At 36.9% G+C, this 25,834-nt stretch overlaps 1 protein-coding gene and 1 non-coding gene across 6 annotated transcripts in view; one reads left to right on the top strand and one right to left on the bottom strand.

The window, feature by feature from the left end:
* The window catches only part of SGTB (small glutamine rich tetratricopeptide repeat co-chaperone beta), a 44,849-nt gene that overhangs the window by 11,630 nt on the left and 7,385 nt on the right, over positions 1–25,834 (top strand). For all 5 annotated transcript variants that reach the window (XM_081518312.1, XM_081518310.1, XM_081518309.1 and 2 more), the window contains 3 exons: positions 100–169; positions 3,972–4,071; positions 22,036–22,140. In XM_081518312.1, coding sequence (XP_081374438.1) covers positions 100–169; positions 3,972–4,071; positions 22,036–22,140 — 275 coding nt within the window. The remainder of the gene's footprint in view (positions 1–99; positions 170–3,971; positions 4,072–22,035; positions 22,141–25,834) is intronic.
* On the bottom strand, positions 17,235–17,307 carry TRNAG-UCC (transfer RNA glycine (anticodon UCC)). Its single transcript has one exon. It is a non-coding gene; the product is annotated as a tRNA-Gly (tRNA).

Raw genomic sequence — 25,834 nt, 5'->3', positions numbered from 1 at the left:
GTACTAAATAATGGTTAAGTCATTATTACTGTAACTTATAGTTCTCTGGGATGACTCTATGTAGCTAAATGAAGTACATTGTATTTTATTTAATTTCAGAATGACATTCTGCCTCTCTCAAACTCAGTGCCTGAAGATATGGGAAAAGCTGACCAATTAAAAGATGAAGGTAAATATTTCATAGAAAAATTACTTAGTAAAAGTTTCTGCAGTGCTAGGGAAAGTGCCTGTGAACTGGTAAGATTCTGGTTTATACTGCCAAGACTGGATTGTCATAAGTCCTCTTGGCGTTTGTGAAACAGAAATGAATGTGATAGGGAGGGAGCCTGGAAATACAGAATAGCTTGTGAACAATACAAGGATGGCTTGTTTCAAGAGAAGCAGATCTGTTGTGAGGAAAACTTGCAAAACAAATCACTTATGGGGTGATTCTTATACCTGCGTTTGCTATGTGTACTCTAGGATCCCAAATTCTTTATGCTAAATAAAAGACATAAAAATGGTTTTCAGTATTGTTTTTAACTTTCCTGTATTTAGTGTTTTTGAGTTCTTTGGCATGTGTTAATGTATGTATATGGCACTTAAAGGTTTATTAGCTAGCACATTTGATTACTATGTTATTAAATTTTCTAATAGTGGCTATAGAAAGCATGAATGTGAAAGTGTTAGTTGCTCAGTCATGTCTGACTCTTTGTAACCCCATGGATTGTAGCCTGCCAGGCTCCTTTGTCCATGGAATTCTCCAGGCAAAAATACTGGAGTGGGTAGCTAGTTCCTTCTCCAGAGGTTCTTCCTGACCCAGGGATTGAACCTGCGTCTCCCATGTTGCAGGCAGATTCTTAACCATCTGAGCCACGAGGGAAGCTAGTGAAACATACTTGATTTTTATAAATAAGTCAGCATTGAGAATCTGGGTTCAATTTTTCCATCATGGTCAGTTATGTTAAGCTATAGAGGCAAGCCAGGTCAGGCCTATAAGATTTGTAGTAAGGAGCTGTGGGGCAGAGTCCTGCTCTTCACCAGTGAATGAGAATCAGAAAAGACCCTGTCCAATGGGCAGAGAGTTATTAGGGAATTTGTAACATTCAGAAGCTGTACAAAAATGTTTTTATTTTCTGGCCCTTTTTTTTTTTAGTTCATACTCTGAATAGGACAGTTGAGTTTTTATTTAAAAAATCAGTTGGTGTCTAAAAAGTAGATATGAAAAAGAATATGCTTTTCCCATTTTTCAAGCATGGTTCTCTCTATTAGGTCTATAAATTACACTATATCAGTGTTTTTAATGCCTGCATAGTGTTCCATGATACTGTGAGACCATGATTTACTTACCTAGACAGATAATTTTTTAATCCTAAGTAACACTGTCTTTGTATCTTTGTCTATATTTACTGTCACTATTATGTGATTATCTTCTTTGGATTACATTAGAAAGTGCTGTGTTCAGTTTTCAGTTTTTTATTCTCTGAGAAATCTTATTACTACAGTGACTTAAAATTTTAGAATTAGGACTTTCATAAATTAGCCGTAGAATAAAATAACAGTCAAATCCTCATTGCTGTTTGAGTTACAGTGTTCCCCAAAGACTCTGAATTTAAACTATCTATATACAAATGCATTTTCATATATTATCCTAATTGAAGCAATTTAATCTGATTTTTTTTCCTTCTGCTTAGGCTTTTGTAGTGTGTGAAATCCTCAGTGATGTATATTATATGCGTCGCTAAACATTTTGCTTTTGCAGCTCTCTTGCTTTAGCTCTAGTACTCAACGGCAAATTGAAGTTTTATTTTTTGTCCCTCACATTTACTCCATCTGCATGGCAGAACACTGGGAGTCTGCATTTCCTCGAGTTTGTTTTGACATAATGAGTGTTAGTAAGTTGAGGGTTGGAAGGAGCTACAGAGTGAGGCTCATTTACCGTGGCAGCATGGGTAGACTGAATTACTTAACTGCTTTCACCTCTAACCAAAAGCTCCTATCCTTTGCTTTTCCCTAGGTCATGTCACATCTAAGACACATTACCCATAAAGTTAAAGCAGCTGTCATACAGATTTTGCTATTCATGTGAAAACAGATGGCTGTGGTAGACGGTCAAGCATAGTTATTCCAGGCTGCATGTTATACTTACCTGTGTTAATCAAGGTTTCTAGCTAGCTAGTACCTTCCCAGAAGGTTGGTTTCAAATATTTTTGTGTGCTTTGCTTCTGAAAAGCTGCAATAAGATCAGACAAAACCAGTAAGTGTTCATTGCGGTCATTCCCTGCCTTGTTACAGAAGTAAAGACATATCTCAAAGAGTTGTCTTGAATAAAGGAGACAGGAGAGTACTATGTTTAAGTGTGCTATGCAGTGCCTAGTTATAGTTATCTTCACAAATACCTGTGTCTTGAGTTTTTGTATATTGAATATTTTTTGACTTGAATCTTTTTATCGTTAATATCACTATCTATCTGTCTATTTATATAGATAGATGGATACATTTTAGTATCTGTACACTTGATATGGCTTATGGGAAAAGACATACTATAGGTTTTAATACAACCCAAGATAGGTCATGCCAAGACACAACAAAAAGAAAATCCACATAACCCAGAAAATTTAAATCTTTTACATGGAACAAGCTAATCTATTTAAGTACTAAGTAGTTAAAGTACTAGTGTAGTTAATTTCTTACTCAATCATAAAAACTATATAATCCTTTTCTCTTCCTTAGAGGCTTTATACTCATTTTTTATGGAAGGTGGGATTTAAATTAATTTTTTGACTTTTAAAGAAAAGCTTTGATGAGCTATAATCAACATACCAGATGATCTACTGTGACATGTATGAATTCATTGGTTTCCAGTAGATTAACAGAGTTGTGTAGCCATCACCATAACTATAGAACATTTTTCTCATGCCAAAGAGAAATCATGTAGAAATCACTTTATATCCATTTAGCAATCATTCTTTATATCCATTTCTGCTTCTTAATTTGCAGTAACTTTTGTATGATTTTAGATGTCTTTCCTTTAATCTTCCTGTTCTCTGCAAATTTACATTCTTCTCCCATTAAGTATGTAATGATCTGTTAAAAAAAAAAAGGCTAATAGGAGAGCTTCTAATTTAGAGATAACTGGAAGGAATAATAGAGGCTTTTATTATATAAATCCTTCCTTCTAATCCCAGTGTTTTAAAAATTTCCATTTGAGCATTGGTTATTATAAGTGAGCATGCCGCTTTTTTTCTGTTTAATGGAATACAGAATATCGCCACAGGAAATCCCTTATTTTGCTGACCAGTTGTTAACGTAGCTAAATTGTTGCCAGATGTATCTGCAGATGCCCTTCCTGAAGATCAGTATCCTGTGGGCCAACTGCGGTATCTGAAATGCTGTCTTTCTAGAAATTAATCTCCCGTAATCCTCTTTGAAAAAGAATCTATCTCTGGAAAGGATATCACATAAAAAAAACATTATCTGCCAATAACATATTGACACAGTTAGTTTTTCTAGCTTACCCCCACATCATGTTCGGAGGGCTGGCTCATTAGCAGGTGTGTGTTTTGACAGGGAAGAAATGGAGGACCAGGTCCAGACTGAGGTAGTGATTGTAGAGGCTGGTCCACCTGGAAGGGGGTTGGGCAGCTCTAAAAGGGAAGAGGGAGATGAAGATAAGGAAAGTGAGAAGAGATTAGATTTTGCCAAGGATATCATTACTGTAGCATTTACTCACTTACTAAAGTCTGGTTTTATAAGATATTCAAACATTAATATTTTTGAAAGACTCTGCACTTCAAAATCATTCAAACATACTGAAGGCTAAGGAGTATCAGCTCTACAGTACTATATAAAATTTATCTCCAGTGTGACTGAAAAATTATGTTATTGTCCTTCATATTACTGTAATCTTTTATGATTAAAATTTATCCTCCAGGCTTTACATTTTTTCCTGTATTTTGCACTTACTGTACCTGTTGATTACTTTGTTTTAGGCAATAACCACATGAAAGAAGAAAACTATGCTGCCGCAGTGGATTGTTACACACAGGCAATAGAATTGGATCCAAATAATGCAGTTTATTATTGTAACAGGTAAACTGGCATGATTGTGGCAGGTTTACAGTTCTTAAACATTTACATTAATAGCTCTGAAGGAGTTTTTTAATAGCTCTGTAAAATTTGTTTTTTTATTTAGAAAACTTTGAAAGTTTAGAAACATATAAAGAAGGGAGAAAATAAACTCATAGATTTACCACTTACAGGCAACTGCTGCTACTAATAACCTTTTGGCATATGTTGTTTGATGTAAGTGTAATCAATTTCAGGTTCATCTTTTATTCACTGGGTATATCACAAACATGTCCTTAGTTTATTTAAATCCTTCATAAACATTATTTAAATAGATATGAATTAGTCTGCTATTACTTCCTAATCTTTTTTATATTTCCAGTACTTTTCATTGTGGCTGGCAAACAAACAGGACTATTTTTTAATAAGTGGATGAATGTACCTTACTTTGCTTAACTCTTGACCTACTGATGGACATTGAAATTGTCCATTTTTTTCCAATACTATACAGCTGCAATGAACATCTTTATTTCTAAAATTATTTTCTGGACTTAAGGTTTTCTAGACATTGGATCTATCCTTGGAAATGTACTCAGTTGATCTAACAATATATAAAAGTATGGAAAAGGTTAAAAAATTTGTTGATGCTAATTTCAAAATTATTTCAGCTTCTTTGAAAAAATTTGAAAATTCTTTTCCTCCCCTAGGATATATGAATGTGTCTGTTTTTACCACATCGTTATCAGTACTGTGTATTTGAATTAGTATTTATTATTATTAATTTAATATACTCTTGTTTTAAGGGTGTTGTCATTTACATTTAATTACTGGTGAGGTTGGACATTTTTCAAATGTTGGCCATTTGTGGGGTTTTTTTCCCCTCTAAATTATCTATTTGTATCTGTGGCAGGCCTCAGGCTGTTTGACCTCAGATTTGTTTCTTTCCTTCCCTGTTCTTTCCTTTTTCACGAGGGTTTGACCACTATGGTCTGCATTTCCTAGGCTCCTTTCACACCTGGGTTTTGTCTGTATTCAGCCATGTGAGGTACTTGCAGGAAACGGAGGGCAGTAGGAAGGGAGAAGTTGGGTATTTCTTCCCCTCTTTTTCCATCAGGGTATTCATCCAGCAGACGCTGCTTCTCTTCCTTGTCTCCAGCTCCCACCTAAGATATCTGCTATGGTCCCAGCTTGTGGCAGCTGACATTGGGTTTTGGGCTGTGGACTCTGTTCTGTCTTAGGGACTCTGTTCTGTAGTGGCTTCCTGCTATTGCTAATCTCTAGATTCCTGCACAACACCGTGTTAGGTATCTCAGCTTTTCTATTAGCTATGTAATGAATTCTCTGCACTAAATTATTCTGTTTTAGATATTAAAATTCCAAAAGAACTTTCTGCAGTGTTGGAAATGTTCTGTATCTGCATTGTCCAGTAGAGTAGCCACTAATGACAGTATGTGTTGAGCACTGGGAATGTGGCTAGTGCAATGTAGAAACTAAAATTTTAATGATTAATTAATTTAAGATGAGTTTAAATTAATTTAAATTTAAATAGGCATATGTGACTGGTAGTTTGTGTTATGTTGTCTGGGCTTCCCTGGTGGCTCAGATGGTAAAAGAATCTGCCTGCAATGCGGAAAAACCAAATTCAAACCCTGAATTTAATTCAGATGACCATTATATCTACTACTGTGGGCAAGAATCCTTTAGAAGAAATGGAGTAGCCCTCACAGTCAACAAAAGAGTCCAAAATGCAGTACATGGGTGCAATCTCAAAAACAACAGAATGATCATGGTTCATTTCCGAGGCAAACCATTCAACATCAAAGTAATCCAAGTCTATGACCCAACCACTAATGCTGAAGAAGCTGAACAGTTCTATGAAGACTGACAAGACCTTCTAGAAGTAACGTCAAAAAAAAAAAAGACGTCCTTTCATCATATGGGGCTGGGGTGCAACAGTAAGAAGTCAAGAGATACCTGGAATAATAGGCAACTTTGGCCTTGGAGTACAAAATGAAGCAGGGCAAAGGCTAACAAAATTTTGCCAAGAGAACACACTGGTCGTAGCAAACAACCTCTCCCAAAAACACAAGAGACGAGTCTATACATGGTCAATACCCAAATCAGATTGATTATATTTACAGACGAAGATGGAGAATCTCTATACAGTCAGCCAAAACAAGACCTGGAGCTGACTGTGGCTCAGTTCATGAGCTCCTTTTGTGAAATTCAGACTTAAATTGAATGTAGTAGGGAAAACCACTAGGCCTTTCAGGTATGACCTAAATCAAATCCCTTATGAATATACAGTGGAGATGACAAATAGATTCAAGGGATTATATCCGAAAGACGGAGTGCCTAAAGAACTATGAACGGAGGTTCATAACATTGTACAGGAGGCTGTGACCAAAACCATCCATAAGAAGAAGGAATGCAAGAAGGCAAAGTGGCTGTTTGAGGAGGCCTTACAAATAGCTGAGAAAAGAAGTGAAAGGAAAAGTAGAAAGGGAAAAATATACCCAACTGAAAGCAGAGTTCCAGAGAATAGCAAGGAGAGATAAGAAAACCTTGTTAAGTTAACAATGCAGAGAAATAGAGGAAAGCAATACAATGAGAAAGACTAGCGATCTCGTCAAGAAAATTGAAGATACCAAGGGAACATTTCATGCAAAGATGGGCACAATAAAGGACAGAAATGGCAAGGACCTAACAGAAGCAGAAGATATTAAGAAGAGGTGGCAAGAATACACAGAAGAACTATACTAAAAAGTTCTTAATGACCCAGATAATCACGATGGTGTGGTCACTCACCTAGAGCCAGACATCCTGGAATGTGAAGTCAACTGGGCCTTAGCAAGCATTACTATGAACAAAGCTAGTAGAGATGATGGAATTCCAGTTGAGCTATTTCAAATCCTAAAAGATGATGCTGTGAAAGTGTTGCACTCAGTATACCAGCAAATCTGGAAAACTCAGCAGTGGCCACAGGACTGGAAAAGGTCAGTTTTCATTCTAATCCCAAAGAAGGGTAATGCCAAAGAATGTTCAAACTACTGTACAGTTGCACTTATTTCACATGCTAGCAAGGTTCATGGGGTCGCAAAGAGTCGGACATGACTGAGCGACTGAACTGAACTGAACTGAGCAAGGTTATGCTCAAAATCCTACAAGCTAGGCTTCCGCAGTATGTAAACCAAGAGCTTCCAGATATACAAGCTGGATTTAGAAAAGGCAGAGAAACTAGAGATCAAATTGCCAACATCACTGGGAACATAGAAAAAGCAAAGGAATTACAGAAAAACATCTGCTTCATTGCCTACGCTAAAGCTTTTGCGTGAATCACAACAAACTGTGGAAAATTCTTCAAGAGATGGGAATAGCAGACTACCTTACTTGTCTCCTGAGAAACCTGTATGCAGGTCAAGAAGCAGCAGTTAGGACTGGACATGAAACAACAGACTGGTTCAAAACTGGGAAATGAGTATGTCAAGGCTGTATATTGTCACCCTGCTTATTTAACTTATATGCAGAGTCAGTTCAGTTCAGTCGCTCAGTCATGTCCGACTCTTTGTGACCCCATGAACAGCAGCATGCCAGGCCTCCCTATCCATCACCAACTCCCGGAGTCCAGCCAAACTCATATCCATTGAGTTGGTGATGCCATCCAACCATCTCATCCTTTGTCATCCCCTTCTCCTCCTGCCCTCAATCTTTCCCAGCATCAGTATCTTTTCAAATGAGTCAGCTCTTTGCATCAGGTGGCCAAAGTATTGGAGTTTCAGCTTCAGCATCAGTCCTTCCAGTGAATATTCAGGACTGATCTCCTTTAGGATGGACTGGTTGGATCTCCTTGCAGTCCAAGGCAGAGTACATCATGTGAAAAGCCAGGCTGGATGAATTACAGGCTGGGATCAAGATTGCTGGGAGAAATATCAATAACCTCAGATATGCAGATGACACCACTCTATGGCAGAAAGCGGAGAGGAACTAAAGAATCTCTTGATGAGGGTAAAGGATGAGTGTGAAAAAGCTGGCTTAAAACTCAACATTCAAAAAATTAAGATCATGGCATCTGGTCCCATCACTTCATGGCAAATAGATGGGGGAAAAGTGAAAACAGTGGCAAATTTTGTTTTCTTGGGCTCCAAAATCACTGCAGACAGTGACTGCAGCCATGAAATTAAAGGACACTTGCTCCTTGGGAGAAAAGCTATGACAAACCTAGACAGTGTATTAAAAAGCAGAGACATCACTTTGCCGCCAAAGTTCGATAATCAAAGCAACTACTGTTTTTTCCAGTAGTCACGTACAGATGTGAGAATTGGAGTATAAAGAAGGCTAACACCAAAGAATTGATGCTTTCCAGTTGTGGTGCTGGAGAAGACTCTCGGGAGTCCCTTGGACAGCAACAAGATCAAACCATTCAATCCTAGAGGAAATCAACCCTAAATATTCATTGGAAGGACTGATGCTGAAGCTGAAGCTCCAGTACTTTGGCCACCTGATGTGAAGAGCCAACTCATTGGACAAGACCTTGATACAGGGAAAGATTGGAGGCAAAAGGAGAAGGAGGCAGCAGATGGTTAGATAGCATCACCGACTTAATGGTCATGAATTTGAGCAAACTCTGGAAAACAGTGAAAGTCAGGGAAGCCTGACATGCCGTAGTCCATGGGGTTGCAGAGTCAGACACAGCCTACTGACTGAATAACAGCAACACCAACATTGTGACTGGTGGCTGCCGTATTGGACACTATAGCTGTGTATTAAGGCTAAAACCTCTTTATCCTAATTGCACAGCTTATTGTTTGCTGTTTAATGTTTTTCACATGTAAGAGTTTTAAATATTTATATAGACTTATTTGTTTTTCTTTTCTTTTGAATTTTATCACGGTGGTTTTAGGCGGACAGCTCTGTTTACAGACTTGGCAGATAACTTCTAGTTTCTTATTTTTCTTTTACATTGTAATTTGATCATATGCCAAATCTATTTTGGTCACTGGTATAACCATTTGAATCAATCTGAAGCTTTTCATGACTGAGATTTATAAAAATTACCTTTTATTATTTAAGTACTTGGACTTGAAAGCAATCTTTAGGTTAATTTGGTCCAATCTTTCATTGAGTGTCTTTTTTTTTTTTTTAATCATACTTAGGGTATTCATAGTATTCTGAGATGTCTGTTCTCCCCCACCTTTTCTTTTGTGGTTATTTCTGTTAGAAAATTCTTCCTTGTTGATGCTGATTTTGTTTTCCCTGTAGCTCCTGTAGCTTCTCTCAATTGGCTTTATTTTTATTCTAATGGCAGTTACAGAATAGCTGTGATTCTTCTTTTTCATGACAGTACCCTTATATTTTTGAACTTTGTTACTATGCTCATTTGAGTTCTTTTCTCCACATCAAATGTTCACAGCTTCTTCAGTTTTACCTCATATAGTTCAGCTTTAAATCTTGCACTTTTGCTCTGAACTTTTCTGGTTTACTGTATCTATTACTCCGTACTTCCCAGAACTTAACATAGCATATCTGGCATTGGCTTGAGTAAAACAGTCTTCTAAGGTTCTCATTTAACCTACTTCCAGATAGTAGTTATATATTAGTGTTTTGTAGCATCCTTTATTAAATTATAGTTTGCTTTTGGCTGATTGAATCCTGTGCTTTTTCACACACTCTCTCTACCCTGCCACTCAGCTGTATATTCATTTGACAGGTTCTTGCCAAACACATGCTGTGCACCAGTGTTGTCTCAGGAGGTAAAGTTGGTTCTTTGGATGCAAATACAGGATCTTATATTTTATCCCAATGGAATTTTATCTCGTTCTAGTCTTCTATTTATATATTCCTTAATCGTTTGGGATAATTTGTAATGTATTTGCTTTTGGTCCTCGCTTCACGTCATCCACAAGCTTGAGAAGAGCACCATATATTACATTGTGTAAGTTACAGAGCCAGCTAGGGGAGCAGTCATGGGGATGTAGTTAAGAACAGGGGTTCTGACCCACGCTCTTGGAATTCTACTTTCTGGCTCTTCCACTTACATGTATGTTCAGTTCAGTTCAGTCGCTCAGTCGTGTCTGACTCTTTGCAACCCCATGACTGCAGCACGCCAGGCCTCCCTGTCCATCACCAACTCTTGGAGTCCACCCAAACCCATGTCCATTGAGTCGGTGATGCCATCCAACCATCTCATCCTCTGTCGTCCCCTTTTCCTCCTGCCCTCAATCTGTGACCTTGAGCAAATTACCCTAACATCTTAGTTTCCCCATTGGTAGAACTGTGGATAATAGTATTTATTTTATCACATTGTTGTAGAGATTAAATAGTTAGTACATATGAAGTGGTAGAATAGTGTCTAATAAAGAGTGTTGTACACAGCAATAGCTATTATTATTATTGTTTATGTAATCTGGGGGTTTGCTTTAATCAGAATATGAAGAGAGATCCAAGTTTATCGGGATCCAAATATGTTGTCAGTTATTTTTCTCTGAGTTACCAGTCTGGTAATAATCCTGTTAAAATAGAAAAGAAATGATGTTAGTCTTGTAGGACTTGTTCTGAATTAATCTAGTGGTTTTTTTCCATTTTTGGGGATCTCAAACATTTTTAGTGAAAATTTATGAAATTGAAAGTTTATAGTGAATATGCATATGTCCACATCAAGATTTTGCCACTAATATTTTAGTTTATTTGCTGTATCCCATTTATTTATCTATTTGTGCCTCTTTTATTTTTGATGCATTTCAAGGTAAACTGCAGCTATTGGTATAATTTCACCTTAAATGTTTTAGTATGTATATCATTAACTAGAGTTCAGTATTTTAAATTCTTTTCTTTTGAGGTAAAATTTACATGCAATAGAAAGCACAAATCTCAATTATATGTTCACTGAGTATTGACAAGTGCATACACCTATATAACTCAACACCCCTGTCATGATAGTGAAAATTACCACCAGCCCGGGAAGTTCTACCTGCCCTTCAGAGTCGGGTGCCTAAAACACTCACTGGAGAAAACTATTGTTTTTCCATAGATAATATTTGTCACTGTTAGAATCTCATAAAAAAGGAATCATACCATACATACCCTTATGTATGAGACCTTTTTTGATCAACATAATGATTTTGGCATTCAGTCCCATTGTTGCGTGGTTCTAACTACTGAGTATTGGTTCTTTGAATGCATCACAGTTTGTCTATGCATTTTCCTATTCATAGGCACCTGGGCCACCTTTAATTGTTGTTGTTGTTTTTGTATTGTCCAGCATTTATAGTTGTTACCTTTGGGAGAGTTGGATCCATAAGGAATTTCATCTGGCCATACTGAAAGCCTACATTTTCTCTCTCCACAAAAAATTGTTTAACTGACCTGTTCTAATAATTCAGGTCAGAAAAATAGAAAATCCAAATACTTTGTGGAGAATTAATTCCCCAAACTCTGCTTTTATGTTTGAATTTCATTCTTTGTAATCAGATGACTGGACAAGTTTTCATTTAGCATATGAAATCTTCAAAGAAATACATTTAATACTGTCACAGAAAGTTATGACCAGATATAAATGTTAACGGAAAATAGATTATTTATAGAGCTCAGAAAAGCATATACTCTCAACCATAAATATGATGAATTGGAGGCAAAATAAATCATTTATTTTTAATGAGATTACCATTTGTTAATAGTCGTATGTCCACTAGTTCTGTAATAGGAGAAATTCTTGACAATTCCGGACAATTGACAATTCTTGTCAATTCTTGACAAATCTTGCATTTCATTTAATTATTGTTAAATTGAAATGAATAATTATGCTCCTTTTTTGCATTTGAGTAGTATCTTCTTCCTTGAGAAGTTCAGTAATAGTGTATGAAATTTAATATTAAATAATTAGAAAACTTTATTTGTATTTTATTACGAATATGAAAGCTTTAGGATTTTTTTAGCCTCTGGTGGCTATAAATATCTCAGTAGCCTGTAGTCTTGCCAGCTACTCCTTGCTATTTTTCTCAGCCAGCTGACTGCCAAAAGTTGGAAGCTCAGAATAGCAGATCTAAATCTTTCTTTTGATATTCATTTTCACAGTTTATTATTGATCAAAATATTGTTAACATGTTCAACTTGCTAGGATGAACCAAAGTTTACTTTTTATAAAAGTGATTTTTTTATATGTTAGAAAACAATCATTTGGTATATTTCTTAAGCATGTCTTTGTTTTCTAGACTTAATTGTCTATTTGGGGCCTTTTAGGATTCGAATGATGCTTAAGGCTCAGCTCGGAGATCAGGAAAACATGAGTCCTTTCTTGAAAACTTATGATTTAGTTTTACTTTTTTTGTCTATGTTCCTAGCACTTACCATGATGTATAACACTTACATAAGTTTATCATATGTGTTCTGCCTGCATGAACATTATATGCCTGCATGCATGTTCAGTTGCTTCAGTTGTGTCCTACTCTTTGTGATCCTATGGACTCTAGCCCACAAGGCTCCTCTGTCCATGGGATTCTCCAGGCAAGAATACTGGTGTGAGTTGTCCTGCCCTCCTCCAAGAGATTTTCCCAACCCAGGGATTGAACTAGCATCTCCTGTGTCTCCTGCATTGCAGGCAGATTCTTTACCACTGAGCCACCAGGGAAACCCCAATTATATGCATACTTGTTTACTTCAGCTGAGGGGCAGATACTGTATCTTGTATCTATTCATATTCCCTATAGTACTCAGCGCTGTGCCTCACCAGAGTTTTAGCCAGGTTTTTTTTCGGAAACATGGAAGACTGTAGAAGAAATATAAGGAATTTCCAGTGATGTTGAAGTGACCACTTAGATTAACACTTGCATACATAAAACAGCAAATGATTTACAGGTCTAAAACAGTTCCAAGTACTTTATAATATGAAATGGTATTTCATATGAAACTGGCTAGTTTTCTGTTTTCTATCCCTGAAGAGTACAGATCTTTCTCAACTTGTGACATTACATCCCAATAAACTTGGAAATGTCATACGTTGAAGATGCATTTAGTACACCTAATATCCTGACCCCTAATATCCTGGCCTACCTTAAACATGCTCAGAACACTTATATCAGTCTCACAGTTGGGTAGAATCATCTAACACAAAGCCTATTTTATAGTAAAAGTGTTGAATGTCTTGTGTAATTTATTGAATACTGTACTGAAAGTGAAAAGCAGAATGGTTGCATGGGTACAGAATGGTTGTAAGTTTATTAGCTGTTTACCCACATGATCACAGGGTTGACTGGGAACTGAAGCTCGCTGTCACTGCCCAGGGTCACGAGGGAGTTTCATACCACATATCACTAGCCCAGGAAAGGATCAAAATTCAAAATTTGAAGTATAGTTTCTACTGTATGGGTATTGCTTTTGCCCCATTATAAAGTCAAAAATTGTAAGTTAAACCATCGTAAATCAGGGGCCGTCTGTATTCTTACAGATCTTTTTGTTTGTACAGCCTCACTGCTAGGTACATTACCTTACCCAGAGTCATGCCATGTTTTTGGGATGGATACATGGTTGAATGACTGAAGCAATAAATGAAATTAAAATATTGGAAAAGAGAAGGAGCATGATGGAAAAAATTTATTGGGAAGGCCTCTCACATGATGGGAATTTGGGTTAAAGGTGGATTTGATGGACAGGTAGAACTAGGGTAAACAGAGGAGAGGGGAATGTATTTTATGTTGGAGAGCATAGTTTAACAGGAAAATTAGAAAGCATCAGGTTGTTCTACCAAGGAATGCTTAGAGACAGCATGAGCTCTCAGAAAGATGGAAAGAGAGACCGCATTGTTGTACATTTTGTTTTCTTCCACCTCCATAAGCAGCATGTAGTCATTAGGTTCCCTGGGACTTGGAATTAAAAATATCAGGAAAGAGAAGGAGCATGGTGGAGAAAATTTATCTGGAAGGCCTCTCACTTGATGGGAATTTGAGTTGAAGGTGGATTTGATGGTTTGTTGAACTTGGAGTTGAATCTCAGTTAAGCCACTAACTAGCTGTGTGACCTTGGGAAGCCTTACTAAACCGTTTTGAGCCTCAATATCCTCACTTATAAAATAGAGGTAATACTAACCATTTCATAGAGTAGTTGTGAGGAGTAATGATATGTATGTGTGTATATATATTTCTTTCAAAAACAGTGTAATTCCTAGCTGTAAGAATAGGTTTTTGCTATAATATATATATATATGTATACATATATATATATAATATACAGTATGTGAAGTGTTAGATACATGTAAATTTTTTTCTGCCTTTTTTTTTCCTATAAAAGAGCACAAGTTATATTCATGCTCTTGCTCTAACAAGGTAATGAAAGTGAGGGTGTCTGAAAACACGATGACGCCAGCTGCTTTGTTCTGTGGGAGTTTCTTTAGTTATGCCCTGATAATCAGACAGCAGGTCCAGAGAGAGCAGACCACATTGTTATTCAGTTCAGACGCTGATGTGTTTGGCTGCATCTCGCAGAAGATTCAAATACAGCCTGATTTCTGTTTCCTTTCCTAGCTGCAGATTCAGACGCCTCTCCTCTTTCTTTTGTGAGCTGCACAAATCTTTCATCTCAGCTTGCAGTTTGTGATCTAAAGCTCAAGCTATCAGGATTGAAATACAGTCACATTCTTTCTTTCTGCCCATTCTTTCTTTCTGGGTCTGATTCTCTGTGCTTTATTCCCTGTTACCAGTATCTGAAGGTGAGTATCAGGGAATCTTCCTCTTTTTTTTCCTATATCATACACCTCCCAAGTAGCTCATTTGCTCCTTCCTTCATTTGCATCCATGTTCTTAACTTTTGCTAAACTAGTACACTAGTAACTGCAGTTGGCTTCCCATTTCCATTCTCTACTCCAGTCTTCTGCCAAAAGGATTGTTCTAAAATATGAAATTAATCATCCAACTCCTGCTTTGTGTTCACTAGTTCCAGATTACCAACATGATCAAATTTGAGCTTCTCTGAATGACGCTTCAGATCTTTTATAGTATAGGCTCTCTCTTTTCTTTTAACTTTATTATTCTCACTTTTCTTACCCCATTCTTCTTCTTTACTCTCTATGCACATGTAATGTGAAATTTACTGACTTCCTAAAAATGCCATGTTGGGATATTTCTTCATGCTTTTATGTGCTCCTTCCTCTGCATAGAATATTTCCTACCTTATCTAATTGATCAAATGCTAGTCATCCTTCAAGACCCTGTTAGATGTTGCATATTTTGGGAAGACTTCTCTTAATTTCTTCTCTCCTCAACCTCCCCTTCTCTGCCGTGGCCTATGGAGTGGTGCTGTCCAATATGGTAGCTCCTAGCCACATCTGGCTATTCAAATATAAATTAATTACAATTAGTAAAATAAAATATTCAGTTCCTCAATTGCACTAACATGTTCAAATGTTCTTTAGTCAAACATGGCTAGGGACTTCTGTATTGGGCAGCACTTGTCTATTACAGAAAGTTCTATTAGACAGAAAGAACTTGTCTATTACAGAAAGTTCTATTAGACGGCTCTGTATAGGGTTAACCATACCTTACCCTATGTTACCTCTTCCTTTGATATTTCTGTTGTTGCACTTACCATATTGTTTATTTATTTACATATCTATTTCCCTATTAGAGAGTGAATGGTTAGAGGGCAAAGATATATCCTCTCCATTTCTGTATATTTGATTTTGAGCTGTGTTAACATATTGTGCAAACAGTGTCAGACTTTATTTTTTTGGGCTCCAAAATCATTGCTGATGGTGATTGCAGCCATGAAATTAAAAGACGCTTACTTCTTGGAAGGAAGGTTATGACCAACATAGATAGCATATTGAAAAGCAGAGACATTACTCTGCCAACAAAGGTCCGTCTAGTCAAGGCTGTGGTTTTTCTAGTAGTCATGTATGGATGTGAGAGTTGGACGGTGAAGAAAGCTGAGCGCCAAAGAATTGATGCTTTTGAACTGTGGTGTTGGAGAAGACTCTTGAGAGTCCCTTGGACTTCAAGAAGATCCAACCAGTCCATCCTAAAGGAGAGCAGTCCTGGGTGTTCATTGGAAGGACTGATGTCGAAGCTGAAACTCCAATACTTTGGCCACCTCATGCGAAGAATTGACTCATTGGAAAAGACCCTGATGCTGGGAAGGATTGGGGGCAGGAGGAGAAGGGGACGACAGAGGATGAGATGGCTGGATGGCATCACCAACTAGATGGACATGGGTTTGGGTAGACTCCGGGAGTTGGTGATGAACAGGGAGGCCTGGTGTGCTGCGATTCATGGGGTCGCAAAGCGTCGGACACGACTGAGTGACTAAACTGAACTGAACTGAACATATTGTAGGTATTCAACAAAATTTTGAGTTGAATTGATTCAGTGAATTTTAGAAGGCAGAATTGCCTCTAGATGAAGACTTCTAATGGTGAGACAGTCACATGGCAGCATATTGCATATATATATTCATAAATAATATTTATTATATATACTATTTTAATTTATGTTTATTAATTTAAGTAAATGAATTTAAACCAGTTTAAACTTACTTCTAGTTGATGAACATCTGTATATGTTTGCCCTGGAGATAACAGTAGCTAACGTTTTGCCATGTTTGCTTCCTCTCTCTTTCTTTGTCTTTTTTTCTCTATAGGGTATGTACACACACAGAAATTTCTTGCTGATCCTAAATTCTTCAGTTGTATTTCCTAAGAGTAAGATATACTCTGTATAACTATCATGTCATTCACATGTAAGAAAATTGGCATTAATATTGAAATTTCTTCAATTGTTCCCCAAATACCATCTATAGCTATGTTTTTGATTCAGAATCCAATCAAGTATCATGCATTGCTTTTTTTCTAATGTCACCTCAGTCTCTTTTAATCTCGAAAGTATCCCTGTCTTTTTTGATTGTGTTTCATGACAGATTTTTTCAAAGAGTTAAGCCAATGATCTTACAGAATGTACCATGTACTCGATATGTGTGATTGCTTCCTCATGACTAAATTTAGGTCATATTTTGACATAAAGCCTACATAAATAATTATGTATACCATTTATTACATTATATTAGGAGGGCCATAATTTCAAACAGTCCTGTTGATAGTGATTCTGAGTTTGATATCTTAAGGTGGTGACTATCATGTGTTTCTATTACTCTTTTTTTTTTTTAAATTTTGACTGTGCCAGGTCTTAGTTGTGGCATGTGGGATCTAGTTCCTTGACCAGGGATCGAACGTGGGTCCCCTGCATTGGAAGTGCAGAGTCTTAGCCACTTGACCACCAGGGAAGTCCCTCTATTACTCTTTTATAATTAAAGATAAGGGGTGCTTCCTCAAGATAGCTGAGAATGAAGACTCTGAACTCACCTCCTCCCAGTGGCATACGAAAATTAGAACTACTAACAGAGCAAATATATAGGAGGATGACCAAACAAAAGGTAATGGGAGAAAATTTTAAAAACAGAGACAATCTGCAAAAAATACCAGAGTTGGTTCTTTCAGTGTATGAATAGCAGAGAAAAAGGTTGGGGGTGGGTGGGGCAGCGAGGAAGATTGGCAAGAAAAAAAGATTTTGCAAGATTGAAGGTGGAGGAGGAAGAAATCAGGAGTAAAACGGAGAACTACAGATACAGTCAGAACTTTTTAAAAACTTTAAGTGAATATAAGTATTATGAACCTTGGACAAAATGGGCCGTTTCCTAAAAGTTATAGCTTAATAAATCTGACTCAAGAATAAATAACAATTTTCATACTACACACAAAAATAAACTCAAAATGAATCCAAGACTTAAATGTAAGACTTGAAATCATGAAAGTCCTCAAAGAAAACATGGGCAGTGCACTCTATGATATCAGTCTTAGCAATATTTTTTGGCATTTGTCTCTTCATGCTAGGGAGATAAAAGCAAAATAAACAAATGGGACCATATTAAACTAAACATTTGTTAAGAGCAGAGAATATGACAGAAGTGACTTAGCATGCAAAAAAGAGTAAAATACTTAGGAATAATTCTGACTGCAAAATGAAGAGGCAGCCTGCTGAATGGAAGAAGAAAGTTGCAAACTATATGTTTATCAGATAATTGCTTACTGTACACAAAAAAGTCATACAACTCAACATCGTGAAAACAACCAACCAAGTGGGCAGAGGACTGGAATAAATATTTTTCTGAAGAAGGCACAGTTGGCCAAGAAACACATGAAAAGATACTCAACATCACTAATCATCATGTAAATGCAAATCAAAACCACAATGGTTTTGAATGGCTATCAGCAAAAGGACAGCATATAACAAGTATTGGTGAGGATGTATGCAAGGGGGAATTCTCATGCACTGTTTGTGGGTGTGTAATTTGGTGTAGCCACTCTGTAAAACAGTATGGAAGTTTCTCAAAAAAATAAAAATAGAACTACTGTACAGTCCACCAACTTCAGTTCTAGGTATTCATCTGAAGAAAAGAAAAACAGTAATTTGTAGAAATGAAGCCCAGTATTCATTGTAGTAATAGCATTATATACAGTCCCCAAGATATGAAAGTAACCTAAGTGTCCATTGAAAGATGAATGGACAAAGAAGATATGGTTTTATATGTATACAATGGAATATTATTCAGCCATAAATACTCCTAAATCTTGCCATTTGCAACGATGTGGCTAGATCTAGAGGGTATCAAATAAGTGAAATAAGTCAGAGAGAGAAAGACAAACATTCTATGATCTCACTTATATGTGGAATCAAAAAATCAAAAAAAATGAGCAAACGATATGAGAATAGATTCATAGATATGGAGAACAAATGGGTGTTTGCCAGAGGGGAGTGGAATGATGCGTTGGGTGAAATAGATGAAGGGAATTAAGAGGTGCAAACTTCCAATTATAAAATAAATAAGCCAGAGGATATAATATACAGCATAAGGAATATGGTATATAATTTTGTCATAACTTTGTATAGGGATGGTTGTATACTAGAATTATTGTGATCGTTTCATAACAAATATAAATGTTGAATCACTATGTAGTTCACCTGAAACATAACATTGTACACCAACTGTATTTCAGTTAAAAAAAGGAAAAAATTATATGGTCAAATCATGTTAATATCCTGTTCACCAACAATCTTTTACTACGTGTTTTGTCATCCATTCATGAACTGTCCCTGAATCATTATTACATAAATGGTTACAAAACAGTAATTTTCTCATTTTGTCTTTTCCTTTACATATGTTTCCTCACATATTTCTATAAAGAAGAGTTTTCTTTCCTTTTCACCTTTTTCAGCTTCTCTCTTCCTTTGTCTTCCCAAAGTATCATATGGACTCATGAATTTTAAAGAATCCACTATTCAATGTGTTCTAATAAATTACCTACTTATCATTTTGACCCTTAAATTATCCTATATTTGTCTAGTGGGAGCCTTTTAAACTGGTTGTCCTTTTATATACCTTCATTTGTTTTTGAACACTTTCTTGCTTTCTCGGAGAACAAAGTATTCCAGATATGCCTTGTACTTTCTCTGTCCTTAAACCCGGGCTCAGCTATTTCTGCAAGGAACTCCTTTTAGTGGAGAATTGTATTTAGAAACCAAGATCTGATTGCAAGGCCTGATAGCTCCTACTGAAATGTTACTGCTTCAGGTCCTTTCAAAGGACAGGGTTAGAAAATAATTTTTTTTGAAAGGTCATCATTTTATCCAGATGTTCTCAGTTCACATCTAGTGTCATAGAGATTTTCCTTACCTTCCCTCATTTTGTATTTGTATCTCTCTCCAGAAGAGAGCCCTGCTTTCCAACAGCACCAGTGTACTTACTGATAAGCTCTATTCTTCAACTGGTATTGGGTTTCACAGATGGTAAAGAATTTGCCTGCCAGTGCAGGAGATGCAGGAGACGTAGGTTCCATCCCTGGGTCAGGAAGATCCCCTGGAGGAGGAAATGGCAACCTGCTCCATTCTAGGGTTCTTGCCTAGAAAATCCCATGGACAGAGGAGCCTGGCGGGCTACAGTCCATGGGTTGCAAAGAGCTGGACATGACTGAGCGACTGAGCACACACACATGCTGTCAACAGGCTCCAGCAGGCTTACTAAGGAAACTTCAGAATTTCTTTGCAGTTTACTTTTTGTTCTTAGAATGCATCTTACTAAGGCTGTATACTCAGAATACTGTGTTTGAATTACTTGAATTCTTGCTTTTGATATATAGTTAAGGTTATTTGCTTCTGTTTTATTCTGTTTGAAGGTTTACTTTTTCATCCTTTTTGAAGTGTCATTCTCGTTTCTATCCCATCTACCCCATTGCCAACCATCCTCTAGAAGATGAGCATGAGGCTTTTAATATATGTCTGACTTCTGAGTCATGTAAACATTTTTTTGTAAAATTGAACTAAAAAAGAATGTTAATAAATGATGACTTTGTAGCCTTAATAATGTCCTTTGCCTTATGTCTATTATTAATGTTTCTATAACAGCTTTCTTTTGCTTGGTTTTTAGTTTACCTCATTGTGTTTTTCTATGCCTTTAACTTCAACTTGTGTGTGCTTATTTTGTAAGTGATATGTATACAGTTTGAGAAATTGGTGTTTATCTAGGCAATTTTGTCATTACTTATATATTTGAATTTTTCCTGCTAGCTTATATTTTGTTTTGTTCTCCCTCTCCTTCACTCTGTTTTTTCTTTTGCTTTCTATTGATCGTTATTTTACTTGATTTTTTCTAATTATTTGGAAGTGATAGCATTCTATGTCTCTTAATTTTTTTTCAAGTTTTATTTATATATTTTAGGCTGTGCTGGGTCTCCATTCCTGCAAGGGCTTTTCTCTGACTGGGGAGAGCAGGGGCTAACTTTCAGTTGTGACACCGGAGCTGCTCATGCAGGCTTCAGTCGTTGTGGCTCTGGGGCTCGAGAGCTCAGGCTCAGAAGTTGCGGTGCCTGGGTTTAGTTTCCCGTGGCATGTGGGATCTTCCTGGATCAGGGATTCAACTTGCATCTTCTGCATTGCCAGGCAGATTCTTTACCACTGAGCCATCAGGGAAGCCCTTAATGGTCATTTTTAATGGACATTCTTGTCGTCCTGTTAGTTTTGTAGTGAGTATTCAGTCAAATGAACCCATACCACTTTTTTACATGAACCATCAAAACAGGTTTGTTGAATCCTCTACTTTCATATTTATATTTTTTAACTCAAGCAAAGAAGACTCTATTTTTTCAAATTTTATAATCTTAGTTTGAGAAGTAGTCTGATTCATGCAGTGTAAACAAAGGTTGATGGAAATCTGAACTCAGCACAGCCTTTCTTTTATAGTCTGCTAGCCCTCAGCCCCCCTTCCCCACCAGAATATAATTATGATTACTGTTCTGTCCATTATGTCTAGAAAAGTAGATATGCATTAGCTTGCCCTTAATAGATAGATTAGTTGAGTGAATAAAGTAGAAATACTTAGTCTGGAGGAGAAGGTATGGGGTAATGGTTGGGATGGAGGGCTGGAGACATTATGGAACCATTCAGTCTGAAGGACTTGCAGTCCTTAATTGCTCTGAGATTCTGTGCTAAGTAGATTGAATACATTGCCATACTCAGTTTGCAGTCAGATTTAGGCACATAGGTTAAGTTTCATTTTTCATCTTTGACTTGTAGATGATCTTAACCTTATGTGATCATTTAACAACACAACACTGTGAGTGAGTGGCCATCACTCTGTATGCCTCCCAAGTAATCCCAAATGTCCTGGTGTTTTCAGTTTTCTGTTTGGGCAAATTAGAAAGCAGGTAAACCAGTTGTAGGGTTCTCATATTTTATCTTTTCTATAGCAAAGCAAACTGGGGAAAGCAAAGTACATATTTTCTCTGAATTTTGCTTCTGAATATTCACTTGATTATAGAATTATCTTAGTTTGATTTAGATATTTACTGGGAGTGATATGTAAATTGGGACAAGGAAAATAAAATTTTATTAGCACCTGGAAATCTAAACTAGTGCCTTGAATGCTTCTTATAATAAAAATCTCTTCTCTTTCTCTTAGGGCTGCTGCTCAGAGTAAATTAGGTCACTACACAGATGCAATAAAGGATTGTGAAAAAGCAATAGCAATTGATTCAAAGTACAGCAAGGCCTACGGGAGAATGGGGTAAGTTTTGGGAGGATGTTCAAAGTACTACCAAGTAGTATCAGATATGCTGTTCTTAATGGCTTGGTTTTGAATTTCCTGCTTCATATTGCACCCTCTGGACTAATAAGATAAATATAACATTGAAGGAGGAAATGACTGCAATTCTCTCTTGGGAGGGAGATGATTAGTGTATGATGAGTGGGTGATTGTTGGAGAAAATCCTAACAACCATACTGAGTAGACCTACTTCATATTCAAGGCTACAAATCTCAAGCACACAGTATTTTGGCAGCTAATCCTACTACACTTCTAAATTCACCTTACCCCTCTCTGAGTTGACTGTTTCACACATACTCTTTTCAAATTTCCACAGCATTTTCCATGGTCCTCTCAACCTTTTACTAAACTGATAAAATAGATGCGTTTAGAAAAAAAATCTTCTTACTTGCAAATCCACCAATTTACCCACATGTGTATTTACACAGATAGCCTTTTTTTTCCTATTCAGATGGAAGGGGTCTTATCTAAGACTAATGCATTCACTCATGCTTTAGATCTCATGCCTTTGTACGGAGGACTTTACACTTGTAATCCTCTCCTGAATCTTCTACAATACCAGTTTTCCCATCTCTAACAGTGATAATGATTGTATATGAAAAGATCATAAAAAGTTTTCTGTTCAAGCCATCCTTTTACCCAGCTACATCATTCCTCTGTTCCTCTTTCTCTGTAGAGCCCCTCATAGTTGTCTGTACTTGCTGTCTGGTCTTCATCATCTCTTATTCTTTCAGCTCACTCCAGTAGGACATTTATCTGTATCACTCTGTTGAGAACTCTATTCAAGGTCACCAGTTGTCCATATTTTTCCAAGGTCAGTATTCAGTTCTGTTTTCTCATCCTACCCCATCTTTTAGTATGTGGCATGATTAACTTTTTTTTTTTTTGCTGCACTGCATGGCTTATGGGATCTTAGTTCCCCCACCAGGGTTTGAACCCGGGCCAAGGCAGTGAAAATGTTTAGCCCTAACCACTGATTGACCAGGGAATTCCCAGGATTAACTTCTTTTTAAAATACTTCATTCTCTAGGCCTCTGGGACACCATGCTTCCTGGTTTTCCTTCTACTTCACTGGATGTTCTTTTTCAGTCTCTAATACTGGTTCTTCCTCATCTGCCACCTCTACATAATGATATGCTACAGGGGTCTTTCCTCTGCTGCTGCTGCTCTCTCTCTGTCTGTATTTTCTCTCTGATTTCATCCTGTTCCATGTTTTTAAATTTCATCTATTGTCAATACTCTGTATTAATGGATCCAAATCTGTGCTCAGTATGCTTTGTGGGCATCTCCAGAATGGCGAAAATCTTAAGTCACCTGATGTACAAGATCTCAGTTGAGGTCAGATAAGGCAGTGTTCAATCTTTTTTTGTTTCAACTATCATGCTGTAAAATGAGTGTCCTTTTCACAGTCTATTTAGTGCTATACTTTTTGCAATTTTGTGTTTTTATTTACAGTGGCTGCCCAAACATAGGCTGAAGTGTTGTCTAGTGTTTCTGTGGGCAAGGAGGCTGTAAAGTGCCTCACCAAGAAAAGACATGAGTTAGACAAGCTTTGTTCAGGGATGGCGTTAGTACAGTTGACTGTGAATCAATTAGATAAGGTTTGTTTAAACAGAAACACACATAAAAACAAGTTGTGTATTGATTGGTTGATGAAAATGTTGTGACCAGAGGCTCACAGGAACATAACATTATATTTCCCCTAGGAGCAGTTGTTCAGTGTTTGCTAATTTAGTGTTTGTGGTGTCCTTGTAGAGCATAATTACTATAGATAATGAAAATCAACTGTATATGTTTATGGATCTCTTAAGTTATATGTCTAAACTTCCTACTCATATAATCAGCTCTTTTTCATCTCCACTTAGATTTTTAATAAGCATTTAAACTTAACATGTCCCAAACAGAACTCCTGTTCCCTTAAATCCTTCTCCTCTCAGTAAATATACTGTCATTCTACCTACCCAGAGCTTTGTTCAAAAGCCTAGGAATCATCCTTCATTCCTATTATACCTGACACATCTAACCTATCAGGATGTCCTACCAATTCTAGTTTCCACATATTTTTTCAATTCAAGCATTGATTGCTCTCTTGTTTACAACTCTAGCCCAAATTACCATCTCTTATCTAGGCTACTGCCGTAGCCTCCTAACTCACTTCCCTGCCTTCACTCTACTCTTTCCACCCATGTTGATCCTCTGCAGAGAAGCCAGAGTGAGCTTTTTAAAGCATAAATCAAATCATGTCATTCTGTTGCAACCAGGATAAAATCCAGGCTCCAAACCATGGTCCCATAATACTCCCTGACATCATCTCTTCCCACACTTTGTTTTCTGTGCTCCCAACTCAGCCTTTGTCCTTTTCCTTAAGCATACTAAACTTGCATCATTCTCAGGGCCTTGGTGTTCATTGCTGCTTCTATTTAAAATGTTTCTCCTCTAATTTGCTTATGACTGCTTTCTTCTCATTGTTTAGTGCCCCTATTCATTCTCTTTAATAGTATGTTTTTTTATTTGCATGTTTATTGCTTCTCCTCCCCTGATAGAATAAAATTTTCTTAAACCCAAGAACTTTACCTTTTTCACTGAGGGATCTAAAATAGTGCCTGGTACATAGTACGATTCCAGTAAACATGTATTGACTTAATTAATTGAGGATTGTGATAAAGTATCTTTCATGATTGGGAGAAAACTAATTAGGTTCTGAGATTTTTCTCTGTGATTAGGCATTATATTTTGTCTAGGTCAGAAGTGTGTGAGGTAAGTGAGTCAAGAAAGAATTGGAGTAATTTGTTAAAAATAAACTTAGGAAAAATAAAACCCTCAATGCTCTCTCCATGTACATCATTAGTTTTTAGTTCTGAAATAATTTTCCAGTAAATAAATCCTAACTAGGTAGAGGAAAACATTAAATTTAGTAATTAACTCTTTGACCTGTGCCTGGGATAATGTGTGTTATTTGAGGCACAAGGATTGCCAGTTTTATATATTTAAAAACTAACATGTCTTATTCAAGAGTAATTAGCTGACACCTCACAGCTTACTTTTTTTACTTTTTATGGTAAAGTGATATTTATTGTGGTTCAGTGTCTCTGGTAAGAAGGAAGAAAGTGGGCCGTAGTGAAGGACAAATTTAGTTTGGAGTTCTTAAAGTAGTTTTAGCATCATGGAGTTACATGACCACAGAGCTGTTAGTCAGCTCACATTTTTATGGAGCTTAATCATTCATAAAGCAAATTAGTTCACATAGTAAGCTTCAAAATGGAAGGGTATGTAAGATTCATTTCTAACCATTAAGTTTTTTAAAAATTTATTTTTAATTGAAGGATGATTGCTTTATAGTGTTGTGTTGGTTTCTGCCATACGTCAACATGAATCAGCCATAAGTATACATATGTCCCCTCCCATCTCCCACCCATCCACCCTCTGGATTGTCACAGAGCCCCGGTCTGAGTTCCCTGCATCATACAGCAAACTCCCACTGGCTGGCTGCTTTACATATGGTAGTGTATGTTTTCATGCTGCTCTCTCCATTCCTCCCCCCACCACTGCCATGTTCCAAGTCTGTTCTCTATGTCTGTGTCTCCATTGCTCCTCTGCATTATAGGTTCATAAGTACCATCTTTGTAGATTCCTTATATATGTGTGAATATATTTG

The sequence above is a fragment of the Giraffa tippelskirchi genome, chromosome 8 (genome assembly GCF_054371585.1).
Source record: "Giraffa tippelskirchi isolate mGirTip1 chromosome 8, T2T-mGirTip1v1.2.pri, whole genome shotgun sequence".
Taxonomy (NCBI): domain Eukaryota; kingdom Metazoa; phylum Chordata; class Mammalia; order Artiodactyla; family Giraffidae; genus Giraffa; species Giraffa tippelskirchi.
Note: the sequence above shows the minus strand (reverse complement) of the source record. Positions and strands in the feature narration are given on the sequence as shown.